The sequence below is a fragment of the Onychostruthus taczanowskii genome, unplaced genomic scaffold (assembly GCF_017590055.1).
Source record: "Onychostruthus taczanowskii isolate IOZ18803 unplaced genomic scaffold, ASM1759005v1 scaffold95, whole genome shotgun sequence".
Lineage (NCBI taxonomy): Eukaryota > Metazoa > Chordata > Aves > Passeriformes > Passeridae > Onychostruthus > Onychostruthus taczanowskii.
The window spans coordinates 2,090,275-2,110,642 of record NW_024507546.1 but is presented as its reverse complement, the minus strand read 5'-3'; the positions used below and the strand labels follow the sequence as shown (position 1 = coordinate 2,110,642).

General features: G+C 38.6%; 1 protein-coding gene across 2 annotated transcripts; it reads right to left on the bottom strand.

Moving 5' to 3' along the window:
• Positions 1-593: 593 nt before the first annotated feature.
• On the bottom strand, positions 594-19,984 carry HCFC2 (host cell factor C2). 2 transcript variants are annotated; one of them, XM_041426819.1, is made up of 16 exons: positions 19,810-19,984; positions 17,851-17,999; positions 17,295-17,455; positions 16,041-16,249; positions 15,477-15,561; positions 14,316-14,419; positions 13,524-13,712; positions 12,213-12,398; positions 11,697-11,800; positions 10,548-10,704; positions 9,323-9,523; positions 8,053-8,123; positions 6,669-6,806; positions 5,175-5,360; positions 4,475-4,760; positions 594-3,555 (listed from the first exon to the last, which is right to left on the bottom strand). In XM_041426819.1, the coding sequence occupies exons 1-16, from the start codon at positions 19,973-19,975 to the stop codon at positions 3,530-3,532; spliced, it is 2,418 nt and encodes an 805-aa protein (XP_041282753.1). In that variant the 5' UTR covers positions 19,976-19,984; the 3' UTR covers positions 594-3,529. The 2 variants fall into 2 exon arrangements, with proteins under 2 accessions (XP_041282753.1, XP_041282752.1); XM_041426818.1 differs by lacking the exon at positions 594-3,555 and having other exon boundaries at positions 3,570-4,760.
• Between the last annotated feature and the right edge of the window lie 384 nt (positions 19,985-20,368).

Here is a 20,368-nt window from a genome sequence, read left to right as displayed (position 1 = left end):
GAGGTCTAGAAACCATCCAGTAGACTTTTCAGTTCACTTGCTCCTCTGCTCCTTGCAACATGTACTGCTTATTCCCACAAGAGTTCCCTATGGTCAGCTGCCATAAAAGTTGGTGTCATTTTGAGCAGAGCTGGACATGAACACAATTCAAATCCTTAGTAGAAGCATTCTGAACAGACTTTGTGCTCACACATCTTTTTTAACAAACTGCAACAAAGCAGCCCCAAACTCTTTGTCACTCATTGTCAGCAACAGCAACATGACTCCTGTACAGACAGAGGAAATAATGTCAAAATTTCCGTTCAGAAGCCACAGCCTGCAAGGCACAAAGGCATGGAAGGGGGCACAGTAATGGTGAGTGCACAGCAACTGCACAAGGTGGGGCAGGGATATTGGAGAACCTCAACTACAGAAAAAGCTCATGAGGTAACCAAGAATTAACTTAGGACACAATATTTATGAAAGAGTAATAGTATCATGGCAGTGCTTATTTTTAAACCCTCTTCCCCAGTTTGAGAAATTTACACACTCTCTGCATCAGAAATTCCAAGTTTGTACATGTACACCGCTGAAAAAACAGACGCACTTCAGTATTTACAATGCATTTGATAGGACAACCACTTTATTACAAAGAACAAACAATGCTTCAAAATAAGACTAATCAACTTGTATTGTACAAAATGTCAGTTTCCTTGTAGAGGTCATTAAGTAACAGGCTGTAAGATTAAGTTCACGTCAAATTCGCTATCCTGAAATAATCAGATAACAACAGTAATACTTACAAATATATCTTCAGAGTTTATGGCATGATCATGTGCTCTACTCCAAACTACATTCAAAAGATATTGCTATAATTACTTTGAAAACACAAAGTGTAGGTTATTGTTCACTTCATTTCCACTTTCACAAGAACATTCTGAAGATGAAGCTGTAGCAGTGCCCCCCATAACTGGCACAACTGTGCTATGCTGACACAGTCACAACCTCCCTAAGGAGTTCAGTAAAACGAGACATTCCTACAATATGGATATAGTAATCTGCTAGATTTCAGCTTCTGTTACTTGTCCTTTAGCAGTATCTGAAATAAATGGATAACATGGAGTCTCAAAGAGCTGGTGTCAACAGTCTTCTAAACTTTAAAATCAAACAATCAATATTTGTCTGATATCTAGTTGATAGGCAAACAGGTGGGATTTAGACATTATAAATACAGTTCTAAAAACAGACCAAAAAGTGTATTTTACAGTGTGTACCACAATTTCAGTTTAAAGTAAAACTGTGAGCAACTGAAGAGTTGCATATGGTCACTATTCAACATTACCGGACTTGGACAAAAAAGAGAAAGTGACATCTTATGTCAAGTCAGCTGAAGAAAGCACAGTCACAAGGAAATTATACTTTCATTGAAAACGCCACAGTTTTACCCTTTGGTAGTCGTGACACACCCACTGAAAAAAGAAATTGTGCAAAGGATGTGAAACCAAGTGCAAAAAAACTCCACCCAGACACACCCAACAGGTTTTATTCTTAAATAACAACTCTACAATCACAGCTATCAACCAACAAAATCAAAGCCACAAGTGTTTTCTCTAAAGGCTTCTTTCACAGTACTAATAACAAAAACCAAGTTCTATTCTTCTAGTTGACAGTTCATTTGTATGGTACTTCAGTTATCAGACAGTATTGGTAGTGAGATCCTACCTGATGAAATGGACCATTAAAACACAAATATCTTAAAGCCAGTTAACTTCAGGAAAAGTCCTATACATTCATACTATAAACACTGTTTAAAGTGAAACTGGGATATCTGTCATTGTCATAAAAACATGATGATTCTTCTCTGGAGTCAAACAACGTGTGTTACTCCTGTGCCACAATTAACACTATTATAGCCATTTATGGTCCCCAGCACTTATAGATGCTATTGGAGCATGTGATGCATTGCAATAATTAAGGCTGTACCAGCATTTTGTTATAACCCCGATTCTCAGGGTAGCCAACACTTGGCTGTTAAATCTGCTCTGGGAGACTTGAGCTGCTAAATCTCTACTATTTTAGTGATACCTCTCTCACCAAACCAGGCACATCATTGATTTTAGTTTATATATTTACAAATGCTCTTAAAACAAATTTTACTGGAAGAGGCAATTCTACCTTGATGTATGATCTTTTGGCATTTGGGGCAAAATTAAAGTGCAAAGTATAAACTTCATTGCACAGTAAATAATTTAGATTTTATTTTAAAATAAATCTTATTTAGGTGCCTCAATCTATTCACCTAGTGACCTTGTCCAACTCAGCCATTTTTCTCTATACTTTGGTAAACATAGTTTTATATATAGATACATAAATAGCATTTAAAATGTTTACCTTTATTTCACTACCGTGAACAATTTTTATCTTTTCGCATAGGAATGAATCAACCTATTCCTAGAAGTAATGCTTGTTGATTTTGTCAGCTAGCTAGATAATGTAAAATGATGCATAGTAAAAGGGAGATATTGAACTTGATTGGTAGAATATATTGGTAAAGCAAACAAGCACTTAAGAAGATTAACTGAAATAAATATGTTGAAACTTGCCATATAATATGTGCAAAATTGCTTACCATGTATTCTAAACTTTGGTTAAAATTTTCAGATTGAAGTTTTACAGAAACATTATGGAAGCAACACAAGTGATTACTAATACAGGAATGAGGTAAGTTATTATTAGTGCAAAAAGCAAGCATATGCTAAAAGCAAAGCATATGGATTAAAAAAAAAAAAAAAAAAAAAAAGAGAATGAATCTCATGGATGTTTTAATACAAGACCAGAAAGGTCTCTTGTAAACATTGGTATTTACAAGTTTAAGATTTGTACAACTACAAAAGGATCATTTTATGTAATAGTAGTGCATTTACAATGAATTTACGTTTTTTGTAATAAGAGCAATGGGTAAGATTATCTTTTTCCTTTTAAATTTTCAGGGGATATCCTTCAAGATTAAGATATTTGCTACAAATAGTAGAAAAAATCATTTCTTTACAAAAAAGTATATATTAAAATATTTATACATTTTAAGTTACTATATAATAACTGGAAATTTTTGCCTTGTACTCGGGCACCACAATGAAGAATGTGATATAGGGAACTGAAACCAAACAGAATTTGCTCATATCCCAAATCTTATGAATTATCTATGCAATATCTGTAGCAGTCCCAGGGACTCTACCTCAAATACTACTACTTGTGCCAATTCTTTTATTAATTTTTCACTTGAAACTCGGTGTTCTTTACATTTTAACTTATCACTACCAAAAAAAGCTGCTGGATAGAGAGTGATCCTCCACCCCACCATCTCTGATATATTTTCTATATGATACTCATACCTGAGCAAGGCTCTACAACATCGATGTGTCGAATGTAAAAAAGGTTATATATTTTTAAGATAAAAACAATGCAAAAATAAAGTATTTGTAGCATTTACAAATAGTACAAGAGTTACATTAAACACTACATTCGAAACTTGAGATTTATGAAGTCGTTTCTACTTTGAGCCTGATGTTTTCATATCTGCAAAACAAAGGAGACATTATTAAATGTTTCATAATTTCACATGGTGTACACACTCAAACATTTTCAAACAAACACTATTTCAGAGTTGTAGGATATAGATAATGGTCAAAACCCCTGCCAAATAAAGGGTTAAAGCAGCACTGAAATACTGAACATCACAGAAGACAACTTCTTCATTGTTACTCCCCATCTTAGAAAAGCACGTATTAGAAGCCAAGCAGTGGAGCATTCAACAGCAGGGTTCCAGCCCAGCAGCTGAGGTCAGCTACCCCCCCACAGTTCCCTGCAGCCCGAGGCGGGGGGCACTCTGCCCTTCCTACCTTCCTCTGTGCCCACAGCACCTCTTGCTGAGCAAAGCCAGCTCCCAAGAAAGCTAAGCCAGAAATGGGAAGGAGCAGGATGAGAAGCTAGCAAAACTTGAGACCCCAGATTGGCTTACTTATGAGGGAAGCCAGAACTGGCCAGGCTAACACTAATTTTATTTTCAGTGGATCAATTCCCATCCCCGTCCCCAAATCATCATGAACTTGTATAAATTCAAGCCCAGGGACAAGATGACAATACCTCTTCTGGTTGTAACACAGATTTTAAAGTGTATATGCATCACAAAAATGCACTTTATATCACCTGATGGATTTTTTTTTCCATTTAGGAGGGTGAAAAGGCTGAAAAAAACCCCTGATTACAGTGTATGTCATCTATATGATGCACAAAACTGGATTACTTCTTATTAGACTGAAAAACTTCTGAGCTGAAGTGAATTCTAGGGAAGTCAGAAGCAACAACTAGAATTGCATAAAACTCCCATAAGGAACAAACCAACATTTCAAGAAGTTCACATGCAGTGCTGTGTTGGTTCTGGAAGAAATGCACAGCTCCTGCTCCACTCAAATGCTGTGTGTGACAGTGACTTTACCTTGGAGCCACCGAACCTGCGTGGCCGGGCCGTAGCCTCTCTCATTCTTGGCTGAAATCCTGAACACTATGGCAGGCCGGGAGGTGTAATCCACGTGGGCATTGGAAAGCTGGGCAGCAGTCACTATGCAGGAGGTTTTAAGACCACAGTATATCCTCATAAATACAAGCTGACTTGGATTTTCCTGTAGTTGCGTGGAACGGATGGCTAAGTAGGCAGAATATTCTAAAATATTTCCAGAGGGTGAAGCAGGAGGCTCCCAAGAAAGATGAATACAGTCTACACTCTGAAGAAAGAGAGAAAAATATGATAGTATGTAGCTAACCATAAATATATAAACAATACAAAAAAAACCCAAATTCTAAAGATTATCTGAAATTTCTAACCTATCATCACCACTCTAGAGATAAGGATGTCTTTTGACTTTTTTTAAACAAGTGTGGTAAACCCCTATAGATTTAATGATGCAAGACTAGAAAATCATGGGGAAACTGTAATTAACTCTTAAAAGAATTCTTTTTAGAAAATTTCTTAAAGGATATTATATTGAGCAGAGTTATCCAAGTAAGCATTGGACACTATTTTGTATGACAATTTTGACTTAAAAATAAAACCAACTATAACCAAGAGTTCTGAGATTACACGGGTGACCAGAATTTCACACATCAGAACCAGAATCAGAATTACGTCTATTTCTCACCTTGGTGATTTTGACTGTCGAAGGAGCTCCAGGAAAACCTGGAATGCACGTCTTGAATTCACTGATTTTACTGAAGGGCCCAACACCACAGCCATTAATTGCAGCAACTCTGAATCTGTACACTGTGCCTGGAAACAGATCTTGTTTCTTAAGTAATCTGTAGTCTGGTACATCTGCACCTTCCGTCTGAAAATAAAGCAACATTTGTGCTAATTTTTAAAATATTATAAACACAATTAGCCTAAAAAAGTATAAAGTGTTAAGCTGAGATTAATAAAGTTTAATTGAAACTGAAACTCTATTTAATACTGCTGTACTTACATCAGAATTTTTGAAAAGATTTTGACTGACACAGTATCTCACCTCAAAACAGCTATGTAATATGCAACGTATTACATGTCTAGACCAAAAGATATCCCATTTTTTCAGTCATTGAAATTAAACTGTGCCTTGTGGTTATTTTTACTCAGGAAAGTTAAAACAAAGTAGCATTTACAACTACTTAAGTTACAATTAGTTAACATAATCTTCTGTCCTAAAAAATATTTTTATTTCGAAAGCAGTTATTCCTAACATTAGGGGCTACAGTACAATGTGTAAGTAATCAAAATGGTTTTAAGGAAAAGCACAGTAAGTTAGTAACAAACAGCTTTCTGAAACATGATGTGCTACCATACTTCCGTGATTAAAATATGCATTGATGCATCACTGATCCTTACAGTGGAACTATTTTCCTACAGAATAATGTGAAAGAACATTATTCTATAGGAAAACAGAATTAATGTAAACACTGTACAATGTTGTGTGCTCTTTAAAACTATTTGTAGTGAAGTGCTTGCAAAGGAAGGCTTCTGTTATTTTCTTTCTGTCTCAAGAAGACACAATTTTTGTTTCTAGTTAATGAGGACATCACTATTTTACACTTTTAACCATCAAAACTGTTACACTTTTGCAAGTTTCACACTCATAATTTTCATGTATCCACTTATATGTACCAAATATTAAATTAGAAAGACCTAATAGAAAAGCCACTACAGTTCCAGATCTACTCTTTTTAAACAGCCTAAGCCTGTTTTTATTAGTATCTTTAAGAATTTTTATGCAAAGATTCTGGGAATAGAGAAGAAATTGAAACATTTCAATGCTGGACCGAAATGACATATTAAGAAACTGTGGGCGTTTTAGTTTTTAAGAATTTTACTGGCTTGAAAATTTATAAGTTTAAAATTGTTTTCTAAGGCAAGAAATAAAAAAAGAATCAGCAATAGCAAAATAAGATATTTTGTACTATCATGCATAAATAACAAAAGAAATTAATCTAGTTTAGGAAATAGTAAAAAAAGGTGAGAAAATACATTAAGAACATAAAATACAACTCCTACAAGCACCAGATTCTGCTGCAGTATTAGAAAATACCATATTTTGTTGTGAACTATTCAAGCAACAAATTCTGAAATAGGTATGTGCAAGTTATACCAGAGAAGCAGCAGCTACCTTGCTATTGATGTTCAGTGTTTCCTCTGGCAGCAAGTAGAACTGGCTCACCACAGCACTGTTGTTCTTAAAAATTCCCACATCATACCACCGGCGATCCCTGGTTTTCACTGGTGCCGGAGGCCTCTGGGGAGCTCTCTAGTATTTGAAGAACACGTCATGTAGATTACCCACACTTCAATGCCATGGAAAAAAATGTCAAGGCTCTAGTATATGTAAGAGACAACCCCCTTTTATACCAGTGTTACTTTCCTATGCTTCAAATGAATATGCATGTATTGTTAAAATACTGTGCAAAACCAACCAGTTCTTATACATTTACTCAGACACAGTCTGTCATTTAAAAAGTAACAGTTGGGATGTCACGTCTGATATTCTGTCACATTCTGACATTCTGAATGGGGCAGGGAAGAAGCTTAAAGCTGTAGAGCTAGGTGTCTGTAGCAGCATGTAGTTAAGAGAAGGTCTTGACCTTCTCTCAGAGGTCAAGAAGTTTCCCAAGGTGGTCCAACATCAGCAGCTCCCCCTGGGGCTCAGCTGTACCTCAGCCCCACGCTGCTCTTTGTCAGGCACTGCAGAACTCGCCTGCAGCTGAGAACAGCCCTCTGCTGTGGCATGGGGCCATGGGGATGGAGGGTGTGCAAACTGCTCCTGACTGACCCAGTAACACAAACTGGCTTTCTTGCTGGTCTCCAGGCACCAGGGAGGGCACTTGCACTGTCAGGTGCCCCACACAGACAGGCCATGATCCTGCTAGCATGGAAATGGGGCAGGAGCTGCAGCTGCCCTTGGCAAAAGCACCCCACCCTTTGGTAGCAGCTGCTTCTCCCCAGCCTTAGTTCCTCGCTTTTGGTGGCAACAGTGGCACCTTGGGTTTGTGTATTAAGTTGTAAGCAGGTGAAATAGGAAGCATTTACTTTTTCAGGCAGTATTTACAGCTTGCATAGTCAGTCCCCATCTCCTCTAGGGAAAAACATCAAGATGTCAGTTCAGTTACGTTTCAAATCTATAGAATCAGCAGCTAACACTAGTCTGTTCTAATACATATTTCATTCTAAATTCAGCTGTGCATACAGGAAAATTTTTACATTTGCACATCATGCAGCAGAGACCATTCCACTGTGCCAGTTGATAAAAACGATTCAACAGCTGAAACACGTACTTGGATCTCCTCCCAACTACACAACTGCTACTTAGACTCACATGTAACCCACACAATGCAATTAGTTTTACAACAGATATGTTTACCCCTGTATTATTCACTCCAAGCTCAAAATAAACACTGCTTTTCTTTCAAAAATATAATTAAAGGAAAACAGAAGAGCCCTTACAACTAATCAACAGAACAATAGGTAAAGGAATTTGAATACTTTTTCAGACTTACAGAAGAGTGTGAATTATTTGTCTGTCCAGTACTGACCCTTGTTGAAGGCGTGACATAAGCAGTTTCAGCAGCTAAAAACAAAACATTACATTTTAAAAACAGAAGCAATAGAAGAAATTTAATACAAAACCCACAGAGTATGAAAGTTGACCTCAATAGCCATTTACAAGTATTTGTTGCACAAGAACGTCTCAGACTTCTTTTGCATGCAGTTCTATTTATAACACAAACTAATTTTGGCTTCTATCAAATTCACAGAACAATTCTGAGAGTCTGGCATTGGAGGTTGCTACAGATAATACAAACAGAAGGCAGGACTCAGAAAATCCTAAAAAGTGACAGGATTATGAATTCAATATAAAATATTTGTGAACAAATAATCTAAATACCAGATTGAGGCACATACTGGGGACATTGTATGAATAGTCTAAGTGTGAATTCTTAATCTGATTGCAGTTTTTCTGACATCAATACAGTCTGAATTCTGAACATAAGCAGTTAAACTGCAAACAACCTTAACAAATGGGAACAGAGCATTCATTAAATTTAACATGGAATCTTTAAAGAAAAAAAAAATATTAACCACATGACTAACACATGGGAGTATTAGTATTCTATGCTTGTGTTCCTGGGTTTTGCTCTTAAAATACAATACTGCTTGGTAAAAATCACACTATACACACAACATCAATATGAGAATACAGTTCTTTAGTTAACACTCAAAACTGTAACAAGCACTGCCTGTGGATATTTGTCAAAAACAAAACTTGAAAAACTACCCATTCATCTTCTGCATTGCTGCTTATTTTGGGTATTTCCAGCAGATTGTGAAGAGGCTAGCACATTAGACCAGCTGGCCACACTAACTGGCCATATTTATTACAGAGGTCAGTTGCTTAAAGTCAAAATCATCCAAGGTTACCATTTTAGTCTTTTGCTGACTAAATAGACAAGCACCAAATGAAAGTAAATGTGCAACGAGCAGCAAAGCAGGCTACCACTGATATTTAGAAAATGGACCTATGCATAAATGGAGATTTGTGACGTACAGGAAACATGGTGATTTACAAATGCATAGAAGGAATATCCTGATTTTAAAAGATGTATAAACCCCAGCAGAGATCATCCATGCTGCACAAGGTCTTCAATGCCCAAAGCCCTATCTACATCCCAGGTACTACTCAAGATGGGAATCCCACCACACTATAGGAACTCTGATGGCCTTAGAAATATATGGCTCAAAATACAGTATGTGAAACACATTTCAAACCTTCAGATTTTGAATTGAATGTTGTTAGTGAAGTTTCATCTTTAACAACTGCCCCATTTGTACTTGATGATTCAGTTTTAACAGCCTGCTGGGTTACCATAGTTTGTGTGCTGGAGACAGTACTGGATACAGAAGCATCAGGATTTACACTTTGTTTGTCCAAGTCATGTAATTCGCCTACATTTGCTGATGACTGAGCACCTTAAAAAAGAAGAAAATATTAGCAAGAATTCAATATTGATAACACACCAAATCTCATCTTGGTCTAATGGATTTAGTTTAATATAAAGCCTGAGTTTAGCACAGAATTAGGTTAGAACAGATCTGATTACATTGATTGCTAATGCTTTCTTTATGTTTATAACTGGAGTCTGTCTCCACAGTCATAAATAGGTGTATGTAAACAGTTATTTTAAGCTTGCTGGTTTTTATGTATCTGGTCACAAAAAAATTAATTTGGGAAAAAAACCCTACTAAAATAAAGCATCCACACAAATCAGCATCATAGATTTCTAACAATTAATTTAAGATTAACCCCTGTAGAAGTCTGTTTCTCACTTAGCAATAAGAACCAAAATTTCCACATTTAAATTACACTGTGAAGAAAATAAAAAACTACCTATAAAATATAAAATTACACTGTGAAGAAAACATAAAACTACCTATAAAATACACCGAGATCAAATATAAACAGATCAGGTGATTAAGCCTGGATTCACTACACTGAACTTAAGGCACTTCAGTGAAATGCATAAATCAGAGCCTTGTCATCTTTTACTTCCTCTACAATCAGAGAGAAACATGCTTGTCTCTACATTGCCTGAAATTTTACATCAGCCAATAGCTTTTCACTGCTAACAGACAGACACAGTGTCTGTCTGGAGTTACCATCACCATAATGTTGTAAAATGTCATCTGTCCCTTTTTACTTGATGCTAAAAATGGCTATTAATGTTTAAATAGACAGATTTTCCATAATAATAATTAATATATGGAGAATTTAATGTACCTTGCAACACTTCAGACAAGTTAAGATTTCAATTTTCTTTGTATCTTCCAAAAATACGTTCAGTAATAACTAACACAAGATGGGTTTCATACACTACAAAGGACTCTTAAATAATTTTAAACTACAAGACAGAAACAACCTTATTTTATGTTTTTGAGATGAATTTTAACTCTCACTTTTTTTTTTTCCTCTATTTTTTTTCTATAGTAATCTTACTTGAAGTACAAACAGGCAAAAGAGAAGGGGCATTTGATTCTTTGAATCCTGCAGCATCTGTGTGGTTTTTCATAGTCTCCTGTGTAACCTTGTTTTCAGGTGCTGTAACCTTTTCTTTTCCTTCTACTTTTGAACTGGAAGAAAGGGCAACTTGGACCTAACCAAAACAACACATTTGTTAATGTTAAACTGCGAAGTTCAGAAATTTCAGCTGCAAACATGGCATGAAAATGCTTGCTCATAAACAACAATATAAACTCCTCCAATAATTCCTTCTAGTACTTTAAATTAGACCAAGAAATCAATCTCTTAATCCTTATCTTAGTCATTATAAAACAAAGACTCAAACACAGAGTTGACTTGGAACAGTCACACTAAATTTTGTCGTTACATGGCATTTCATTGCTGTGTATATTTAGTCTGCTGGGGGGACTTTGGGCAATGGGCAAAATCACAATTACAGAGGCTTTCAACCTTTGCTTTCCTGACAAGTAGTTGAGATATTTCTACTCTTAGTGAAATTTATAGTATTTCTACATGTGTTTTCTCCAGGAATACATTATGGATCCCATACAGATCTCAAACTTTAGACAATTAAGAAATGATCCAAAGTTCTAAAAACGGGATCCTTTAGCCAGAGTTTGTCCTCACTATTTCTGTTAAATTGGCGAAACAGAGGAACATGTACAACTGCACACCACAGAAAATAACTGGATTTAACCTGCTGTAGGAACTTACAAATAAGCAGACTAGCATAAAACTAAACTAGACTAACAAAGAAGGAATATGCCTTATTCTTTTTGCTTCCCACATTAATGTCACCAACATTCTGAGGATGAATAGTATTCCTTTTGGTATCAGACTCACAGTTGGCATTGTGGAAGACAATACAGTTGCAATTCCCCTTTGCATTAACAAGAAGAGGACTTGAAAGATTTTGTCTCAATCATTAAAGCAAGAAGTATGTAAGAAAACAGACAACTACTTCAGCTGGTGTCTTTCTTTTTGTTTTATTTGCCTTTTTTTTTTTTCCTAAGACTTAAAAAGTATACAGGGAGTTTTAAAACTGAACTTTTAAACTTCAGTTCTGGCAGTTCACTACCTTGCCACACTGTTTTGACACTGAAGCATTTTTCAGCTTACACTTACATTATTAGGAATGGGATTATTTGTTTGGCTGGGATGATCCACCTTCATTTCTGCATAGGGGATGCTAGGCAATGATTGTAGACTCTGATGGAGAGAACAGCCACCTTGCAGGTAAACAAAAGTAAATTCCCATCAGTTATGTAAAACTTAATATTATGATGGTTTTAACCTATTTCAGTAAGAAAAAGGGAGGCCAAAGTTGCCTGAAGGAAAACATTATTGTAAGTCTGAAATGAAACTGTCAGATAAAATCCCTTCCTCATGTTTCCTTTGTCAACTTGTGCCCAGCATTCTATGTATATCTTCATAATTCAGATAGCTGGCCAAAACAACAGAAACAAGTGAAAGGGGAGTTTGCCATAATTATGATGCAGGCATTTGGAGAATAACCAAAGAAACAGGGTCTCTCTCTCACAGAATGGTTCTTTAAAAAACAAACAAACTCATATTTATTACTTATGCAACCCTCCAGTCTCCCTGTGCATGAGCGTTAGTGTAATGTGATCTGACTGCTACCTTGTGAACTCAGCACGGATGTCTCAGGAACGCCAGTGTCAGGAATTCCAGCCACCGGTGGCACTGGTGAGTCAGCATGTAATTGAAGAAGATATCCTTCAACTGTAGGTACTTCATCCCACTTCAGTTGAAAAGAGTTGGTTGTAGCTCTGATCAGCTGTACCTGTGATGGTGCTAGAGGTCTCTCTACGGGAAACCAATAAAACACAGATGGCATGTTAGAAATTGCCCTCCCTTACCAGTTTATTAAATAGCTGCATATTGCAAGTAAAATCAGTCGCTCCCTTTTCACTGACGTACAGTATATACCAACATGTATTCAACAAGAAACCACTGTCAAAGGGGACAAGTCAAGTCAGAGAATTACAAAGTGTCTTTTCAAAGTGTTCAAAAATGCTCCAGTTCTGATGCTTTGTTTTTAATGGTTCTGCTGCCAGTAGGCCTTTGGATTGTAGCTACATCACTATAGGGATTACAGAGACAAGAGATCCTTGTGCTTTCCTGAAATGGTACAGGTAGCTCTTTGGCTCCTAAAGCTTTACATATCCCTCTAATTCATAAATGATTCCTCTTCCTTTTTGCTTGTTCTGTGTAGCTGAAGTGAGCTTTTGCTCTAACTTATTCTGCAGAGGCTGAAACTTGGACATGACTAATGCCAACGGCTTGCTCCTCTCACATGCCTCTATGCCTGACCAGGCTGCAGTCCTAAGCACACCCCTCTCCTGCTACTCTTCTTCATTTTCTGAGGGAAAAATGAAACAGGAAAAAAAAACTTCTATTCTAATTCCCTCTCTCCCAACTCAGTGTCCTGCTATCAATGCAGCTACTAATGAGTGATTAGTCTCCAGAATTCCCTTCATCCCCAGTAACAATTTGGTCCTTTCTTAGATTGAAAAATATCTTTTTGCAGCCCAAGAGATGAGGAAGCAGCAGCAGCAGCAGTGATCCCAAGAGAAGGGATTTGGTAAAAAAAGTAAGTAGTAGCAGAAAAGATGACTAAAAAGAGGCCAGGAACCCTGAGTTTAGGCAAAACAATCTTTAGCATCTTGTATCAACTGACTATGGTATGCAGAGCAGAATTCAGCACAATGTTTTTCCAGAGGCTTTAAAGAAGCCTTCCTAATTTTTTTTCAGTTTAAGTAATAGCCTTTAAACAACGAGCAGTAAAGCATGATTGAAAAACAATTTTAAAAATGTAAATACCCTTCAAATTTGCTACAGCTTTAATGTTTGATCATCAATCATGCAAGCTTTCCATACGTTAATAAAACACAGAACACAGTACAAGTCTCTTATTTATTTCTGACTCACCAGTATCAAGGTACCAAAGATCTTTGCAGCAAACTTGATTGTTCCAAGCTTTTCTGTAACCATCTCTACCACTCCAGATATAGAGACGAGTGCCAACAGCTACGGCACAGTGTCCTGCTCTTGGCCCTGGTAACAAGTTACTTTTGTCCTCCTGGCAATCTGAGATCAGACCTATCCATTCTGTGGTATCTAGTAAACGAAACTCAAAGCATTTAGTTTCTAGATGTTTTCCAAAACAAGAAATAAAGATGTTAACACACTTAACTGCTCAGAAAAAAAAAAAAAAAGAAAAAAAAAGAAAATAAATCACCTCTCTTTTTATAGATAGTTGCATTTAAAATGGAAGTATTATGAAGAGAAGGTCACTTTCCAATTAGTGTGCAAGATAAAATCAATTCACACAGGCTGAACTTTCTGACCTCTGGTTATCTCTCTCAGGCAAATAGATCAGAAGTTGAGAATTCAGGGATAGTACTAACATGCTTAGAAAAACCTCATTTCAGAATCTGTCTCCTGTGTTCTTCTATAAATGAAGAAGGAGTATGTACATTACTTAGCATTAAGGTTGTATTAATAAAGATTTGAAGAAGCAAACCTGCTAAATCTTCAAAGAAAAATAATAATTAAAATATTACTTTTCAAGTAATGTGCAAAAAACTGGCAACTTCTTTAGTCAGCCAGGATTGCAACTATGTATCCTAAAGTTTTTTCAAGGTGTTCAAAATAGTTACTCTACTCTGTTAAGAAAATATTAATTCAAAATACCCACTCCGAGAAGGTAGAAACACTAACCCAAATTAAGGTAAGAAAAGGAACCAGTGCATTTCCATTCACCATCAGGAGCAGAAATTTCACCTTCTGCTGACTGTGGAACCCATCCACCAAAAACATACATTCTGAAATACAGAAAAAGAGGGAAGAGGGAAAAAGAAAAGAAACACCAATTAACATCTAGATGTGCTGCATGCGCTCTCTCAAACTAGGACAAAAAGGAAATTTTCCAGTGTGCTACAGTTCTGGTTCACAGCAAATCTTATTTGTATCTACTGTCTTTATGAAGTACTGTTGCGGACATCTACCTCCTGAAATTTCTGAGTAAACTGACTGATTGAAAAACTCAACCACACAAAAAAGTCCCAGAAACTTCACAAACAACTTCCTAAAAACAGCAGTTAATACTGTAATATTTAGCAAACCATCAAACTGCTAATGCTCTCCAAAAATCCCTTACACACAACAGAATTTCTGCAATCCTTTACCGCAGAGCCCTCAGTAAGTCATGCTAAAATAAGATGACTGGCATCATATTAAATTTTGATACACTTCAGATATCAAAATTTAAAAATATAATGCAGGCTACAAACTACCAACATTTTAAGTAAATAATAAATACCTAAGTTGTTGGATCAGAAGATATAAAGCTTTTGTACCTCTTTACTCCCTTGCCTCTTTCCCCTCATGCCAGCTTGTAAATTGATACAAAATGCACTGAAACCTATGTTTAAAAATCCATTTTATCAATGCTACCTGCCAAAACAAACCATATGGGCAAAAAACCGAGTAATGAGGGACAGACTGCAGAAAAAGTGGAGAATAGCTTTGCCTGGAACTAGTTTTACTCTTTGAGAAGTTACTTTGAGTAGCTACCTCACCTGTGTCACACACACAGAGGCACTAAAGCTTGCTCCTGACAGAGCTCAGGCCCAGCTGAGGCTGCCCCAGAATGCACAAAGGTGCTCCAAGAAGCCCAGAAAGCTGCTGGTGGCTTGGGCAGACTGTCCTGCTGGATGGAAGTATTGACAGCTTGCTACCCTTGAGTTAATAGTGGCACTGAAACAGCAGCAGAAAACTACTCTACAGGGCTGATATTTATACTGAGCAGTAGTGGATAAGCATCATCATTCTCCTACTAGGTGTACCTTTCTAGAGTTGAGCTTTTAACAACAGACATACTTGTTTCCTATTACATTGGCCGTATGGAGACTGCGAGGAAGTGGTACTGTTCCTTTGGTTTCTGGTCTTGACCAGGTCATGGTTTCTAAAAGAAAGAGAATAAAATCCTCAAAAAAAAATTATCTTGTTGCTACATATTTCACTACCTGGATTTTAGGAGGGAACCTACCTCTAATATTCAGCAAAGCTAAATTTCAGCTTTTTAAGATGGCTACTTTTAGAAAAAGAGTGCAATAACAAGCACTTGGAACTTCTTTTTAAAAAATCACAGGAAATATTGATAAACAAAGTGTTTATCAAAAACATAAATTATGGTTTCATTATGGTTATTCAACTTGGTTTCTTTAGAGTGTTTTAAAGGCTATGATATCTGTCTCATGGAGTACCCATACTCAGTGAGGACAATATATGCAAACAATCTAATTAATTCCAAATATTACAAAAGGTTAACACTATGGTGTGAGTCTCAATAATATCTGCACCACAGCATGCCATTAACCATTCTATACTGTAATTTTTCCCCTCAGCCAGTAAGCACTCACTTCTACTGGCAAACCAACTCACCTATGTCAAGTTCCCAGAGATCATTAAGCCGACAGCCACACATGCCTCCAAAAATATACATCTTTGGGCTTCCCACATCTTTTCTGCAGTACACTATGGCTGTGTGAGATTCTCGGGGAGATGGCAAGACTCCTTTGGTCACAGGAATGCTCCAGCCGACCACGCCAGACCCATGTTGCAGCTCCAGTTCATAGAAATCATTTAAATATCTAGAGTATTATTGTCAAAGTATGAAAAACTCACTTATAAGTATGACAACAAGTGCACTTTAAACCCTAACCACTTCCAGGTATTACTTCTGTCTTGGGAGGCTGAAGAGTTTTAAACTCTCAAAACATTTGATGCATTGTGGGCAGTACCAAATCTGAATTCAAAATGGATTTTAAATGAGAAAAAAAATAACAACAACAGTTGTAACTTGTTGCCTCTGAGAAGACAGGTTCTCTTATTTGCTACAATGTATTACATGAAAGAAACATGAAAACAACATTTCTTGCAAAAATTGCTACATACAGACACACAATAAACCGCAAAGCTGTGGGAAATACATGATGACAAGAGGTATTAGAGAGAAATTTCTGCAACTCTTAAGGCAACAAAGATAAGAAGCAGCTGTTTGTTTTCTTGTGTCTTCAGGCTGGCCAATGCACAATTAGCCATTTGTTGCTGAATCTATCAGCAAGTTATTTTTAGATAATGGTCTTTGAATCTTGGCATTCACACCAGATATCTTTTGTTTACTGAGCTTGAAATTGCCAGCTTATAGCTCAGTGGATATAAGTGCTCTGAACTGCAGGTGAATGTGCATACAAAACTTCAGCATTATAGCACAGTTTCTTACAATGGCAACTTCAGCTGTTACTGTAAAAAAATTCCAGATGAACTGATAACTGTTTTTCACAGCAATACAGAAGAAACATCCATCATGAATTCCCTGATGACTCATGAGACTCTGCTGATTAACGTAACTCTTACAAACAAGCCATTCTTAAAAACATCACCCAAAATACCAGGAGAAATACGAAAGCCTACTCAGGTTTCCCTACAAAAGTGTCAGAGCTATCACTCAGTGCTCCACATTGTGGGATTAGCAGAAGGAATACTTAACCTTCTTCACATGTAACCCCTTCACTGCACAAATAATCCAACTTTGAGTACTAGGCAGGACAGCCCGCCTAGAATGTACCTTTTCAAAGCTGTCAAATCAAATAATTTGTTTTTAAAGCCATTAAATTCGAAGACAAATCACCATACCTGGGAACGTTATTATTTGAATCTTCACTTTCATTTGCCAGGCCACCAAATAAATAGCACTTGTTACCATACAAAGAAAAGCTGTGGCCAAGCCGAGGACAGGGTGGTGATCCATTTGAAGGAGCTTGAGGTTTTACTTTTTTCCAGAGCCACCGACTTGCCTTGAAGACAAGAAAAAATTATTTTAAAATAATTTCATAATTATTTCATAATCTGTCATAACAAATAGAATTCATATAATATTAACAGTTATATATTTTCTGAATTATTTTTAAGGGAATGCTGAGCTTTTCTTAAGACATTCACTAAAAGAGATATGTAAGAGCTAACCTTAATAAAATACTAAATATATCATACTTTATTTAGACTAGATGAAAGTCTCCATATCAAAGTTATTTAGAATAAACATTAAATTCTTAAGATGGAAAAAAAATCTTCTGAAGAAGAGCAAAGATCATATAAATTTCCTCTGCAGTTGGTAAAATAAAATGTGTTTCTTCATAAACAGATAAATATAGTAGTCCTGAAAATCAAAACATATTAATACATTTCCTACCTGCAATTCATATAAATCATTGCTGTATCTTCCATATTCAACCATTCCTCCAAAAACTAGTATTCTTGTACCATCACAAACAAATCCATGTGCTGCACAGCCTGGAGGAATATCTCCCCTTACAGCAGGAAGGAACCATTGATTCGTAACTATAGTAGAAAATAAAAAGCCAAAACCCAGAAAAATAGATTAGAAAAATATTTCAAACACTGAACATGTGTTTTTAGACATTTATTTTAGACACCTCTGCTTTCCAAAGAATTATCTGCAGATAACTAAGGCTATTTGCTTCACACTAAATTTTAAATGAATTCTTATTTTCTTTAATAACAAGAAAAGCAAACACCTCTATCAAACCAATGTTCTCAGTACATGAATGAGCCCATGAGGTCACTGCAACTGTCAGTCATAAAGGGTCATCCAGCAATTTAATGGACTTGCCAAGAATAGAGGCTAATGAGGAACACAAGTGCAGCTCCACACAAAAGAGATAACAACGCTAACTCAGAGGGAGCTAGCCCTAGAAACAGAATTATTAGAGCTACAGCAGCATGGCACTGTGCCTGGACTTAATAGCCCTATTCAAAAACTAATTACACTGTTCTGGGACCCATTTTAATATCCAAAGAGTGGGAGAGGAGAGGCACAGAGCCAAGAAAAAGCAACTGAGACTGTCTGATCCAGCAGCAGCAGCATAGTGATGCCTAAACTGTTCTGGAATTTAAGAATTACAGGGGACAATGTCTTCGTTTTCCTACACCTTTTTTATGAGCACGAAGAGGAGAAGTAGGAAATTAGAAGCTTCCAGTGAACGTTGCTGCAGGGGATTAAGATGCTCTCACTCTCCTCAAAAATCATCACAGCAAGGGCCATGGATGACATCCCACACTCGGGCAGCTCAGGTCATAACCCTGCATCTTAAACCCCAGAATAAAAAAAGGTCAGTTTGGGCCAAGCACTCATCCAGAAACTGGAGCAACTAAGTCATGATGCTTTTTGTCAATGCTGCAAAGGGGAAACACCTTAAGCAGAAAGTCTGAGAAGAAAAAAAAAACAAGTCACGATAAGACTCATTCAAAAGGCATCCGTCAGAACCTCTTCTTCTGATAGCATAGCTATGTTAAGAGTTTTCTTTGGATTATTTGTTAGAACAGAAAGGTTAAGAGATTTTTGCGTTCTCCTGTCAGAAATGTGATTTAAGCATAGTAGATCTTTAAGCTATCTGAGAAAAGTCTGCCTGAAAAACCTCAAGCAGCCAGCACGGTCTGACTGAGAAGCACAGATCAGTCACTGAACTCCCCCGACTCGGCCCAAGCCCTGAAATTACACGCAAGTTTTCCAGCCTCATCCAGCATTCCGTACTGTAACTATTTGGGCATCTCATCTTTCATAAATAAAATCGGTCTTGGGCAGCTTCCTGTTTGGAAAGGCTCCCGATGCCAACATGTTCACTTTTCCAAACAAGATTCCCATTCCAGCGCATTCGGCTCTCGTGAGCTGCCGCCACCAGAGGGAAGGAGGGGGATCCGGACACTCGCAGGGACTAATCCCGCCTGCCGCCATTCAGCCGCGACCTGCCAGCGAAGAGAGCCGCCGCATCCCTGCGCAACAGCCGGGAACGGCAGAGCAGCCGCGACACGCACCGGGCCATCCTGCCGCTCGCTTTTCCCCAGCAAGGAGCACCAACCCCGCAGCACCAGCCGGGGCGCAGTACTACCCCAGGGAAGACCCCTGGCCCAGGCGTATTTTCCGCCCCGCCATTTCGGCTCCGGCCAGCTCCTCAGCCCGCCCGCCGCCCCCTCTGCCGAGCTTCCCGCGGGCAGCGCCGGGGGAGGGCGGGAGGCCTGGGGGGGTCCCGGCGCCGTGAAGAGCCCGGTGCCACCGGCGGTCGCATGCGGGACAGCCCCGCCGCGGTCCCCCCGCTCCGCCCGCCCCGCGGCGGGGCCCCGCCCCGCGCACCCGTGTTGTAGACGTGCAGCTCGTCGGCGATGCCCTCGTTGCCGCCGCCGAAGATGATGAGCAGCTCTCGGATGGCGACCGCGCGGTGCCCGTGGCGGGAGCGTGGCACCGGCCCCGTGAAGGAGGACACCCGCCTCCAGCTCAGCCCGGCGGCGGCCGCCGCCATCTCAGCGCCGCTCCCACAACGCACCGCGCGGCCGGGGCAGCCCGCCGGGGAAGGGGGAGCGCTGACGTGAGGGCGGCGGGTCCGTGTCCCGCCCCGCGGCCTCCTCCGCCGCAGCCCGGCTCGGCGCTGCCCCCTCCGCTCCTGCGGCGCCCCCGGGCCCGGCCGTGCTCCGCCGGGATCCCTGTGGAGGGGCTCCATGCCTGCAGCGCACGCCGCCCGAGCGGGCGCGGCGTGGGCTCCTCTGCTTGGGGCACCCCCTCTGCCGCCGAGCCCTCAGAAACGTGTAGCATGTTCTCTTTTTTAATTTTTTTTTTTTTAACTGGCTAGCGGTAGGCGAGGCAATGCTGCTGCTTGCGAGGTGTGCGGCGAGAAAGAAATGAGTTCCTGTTTAAA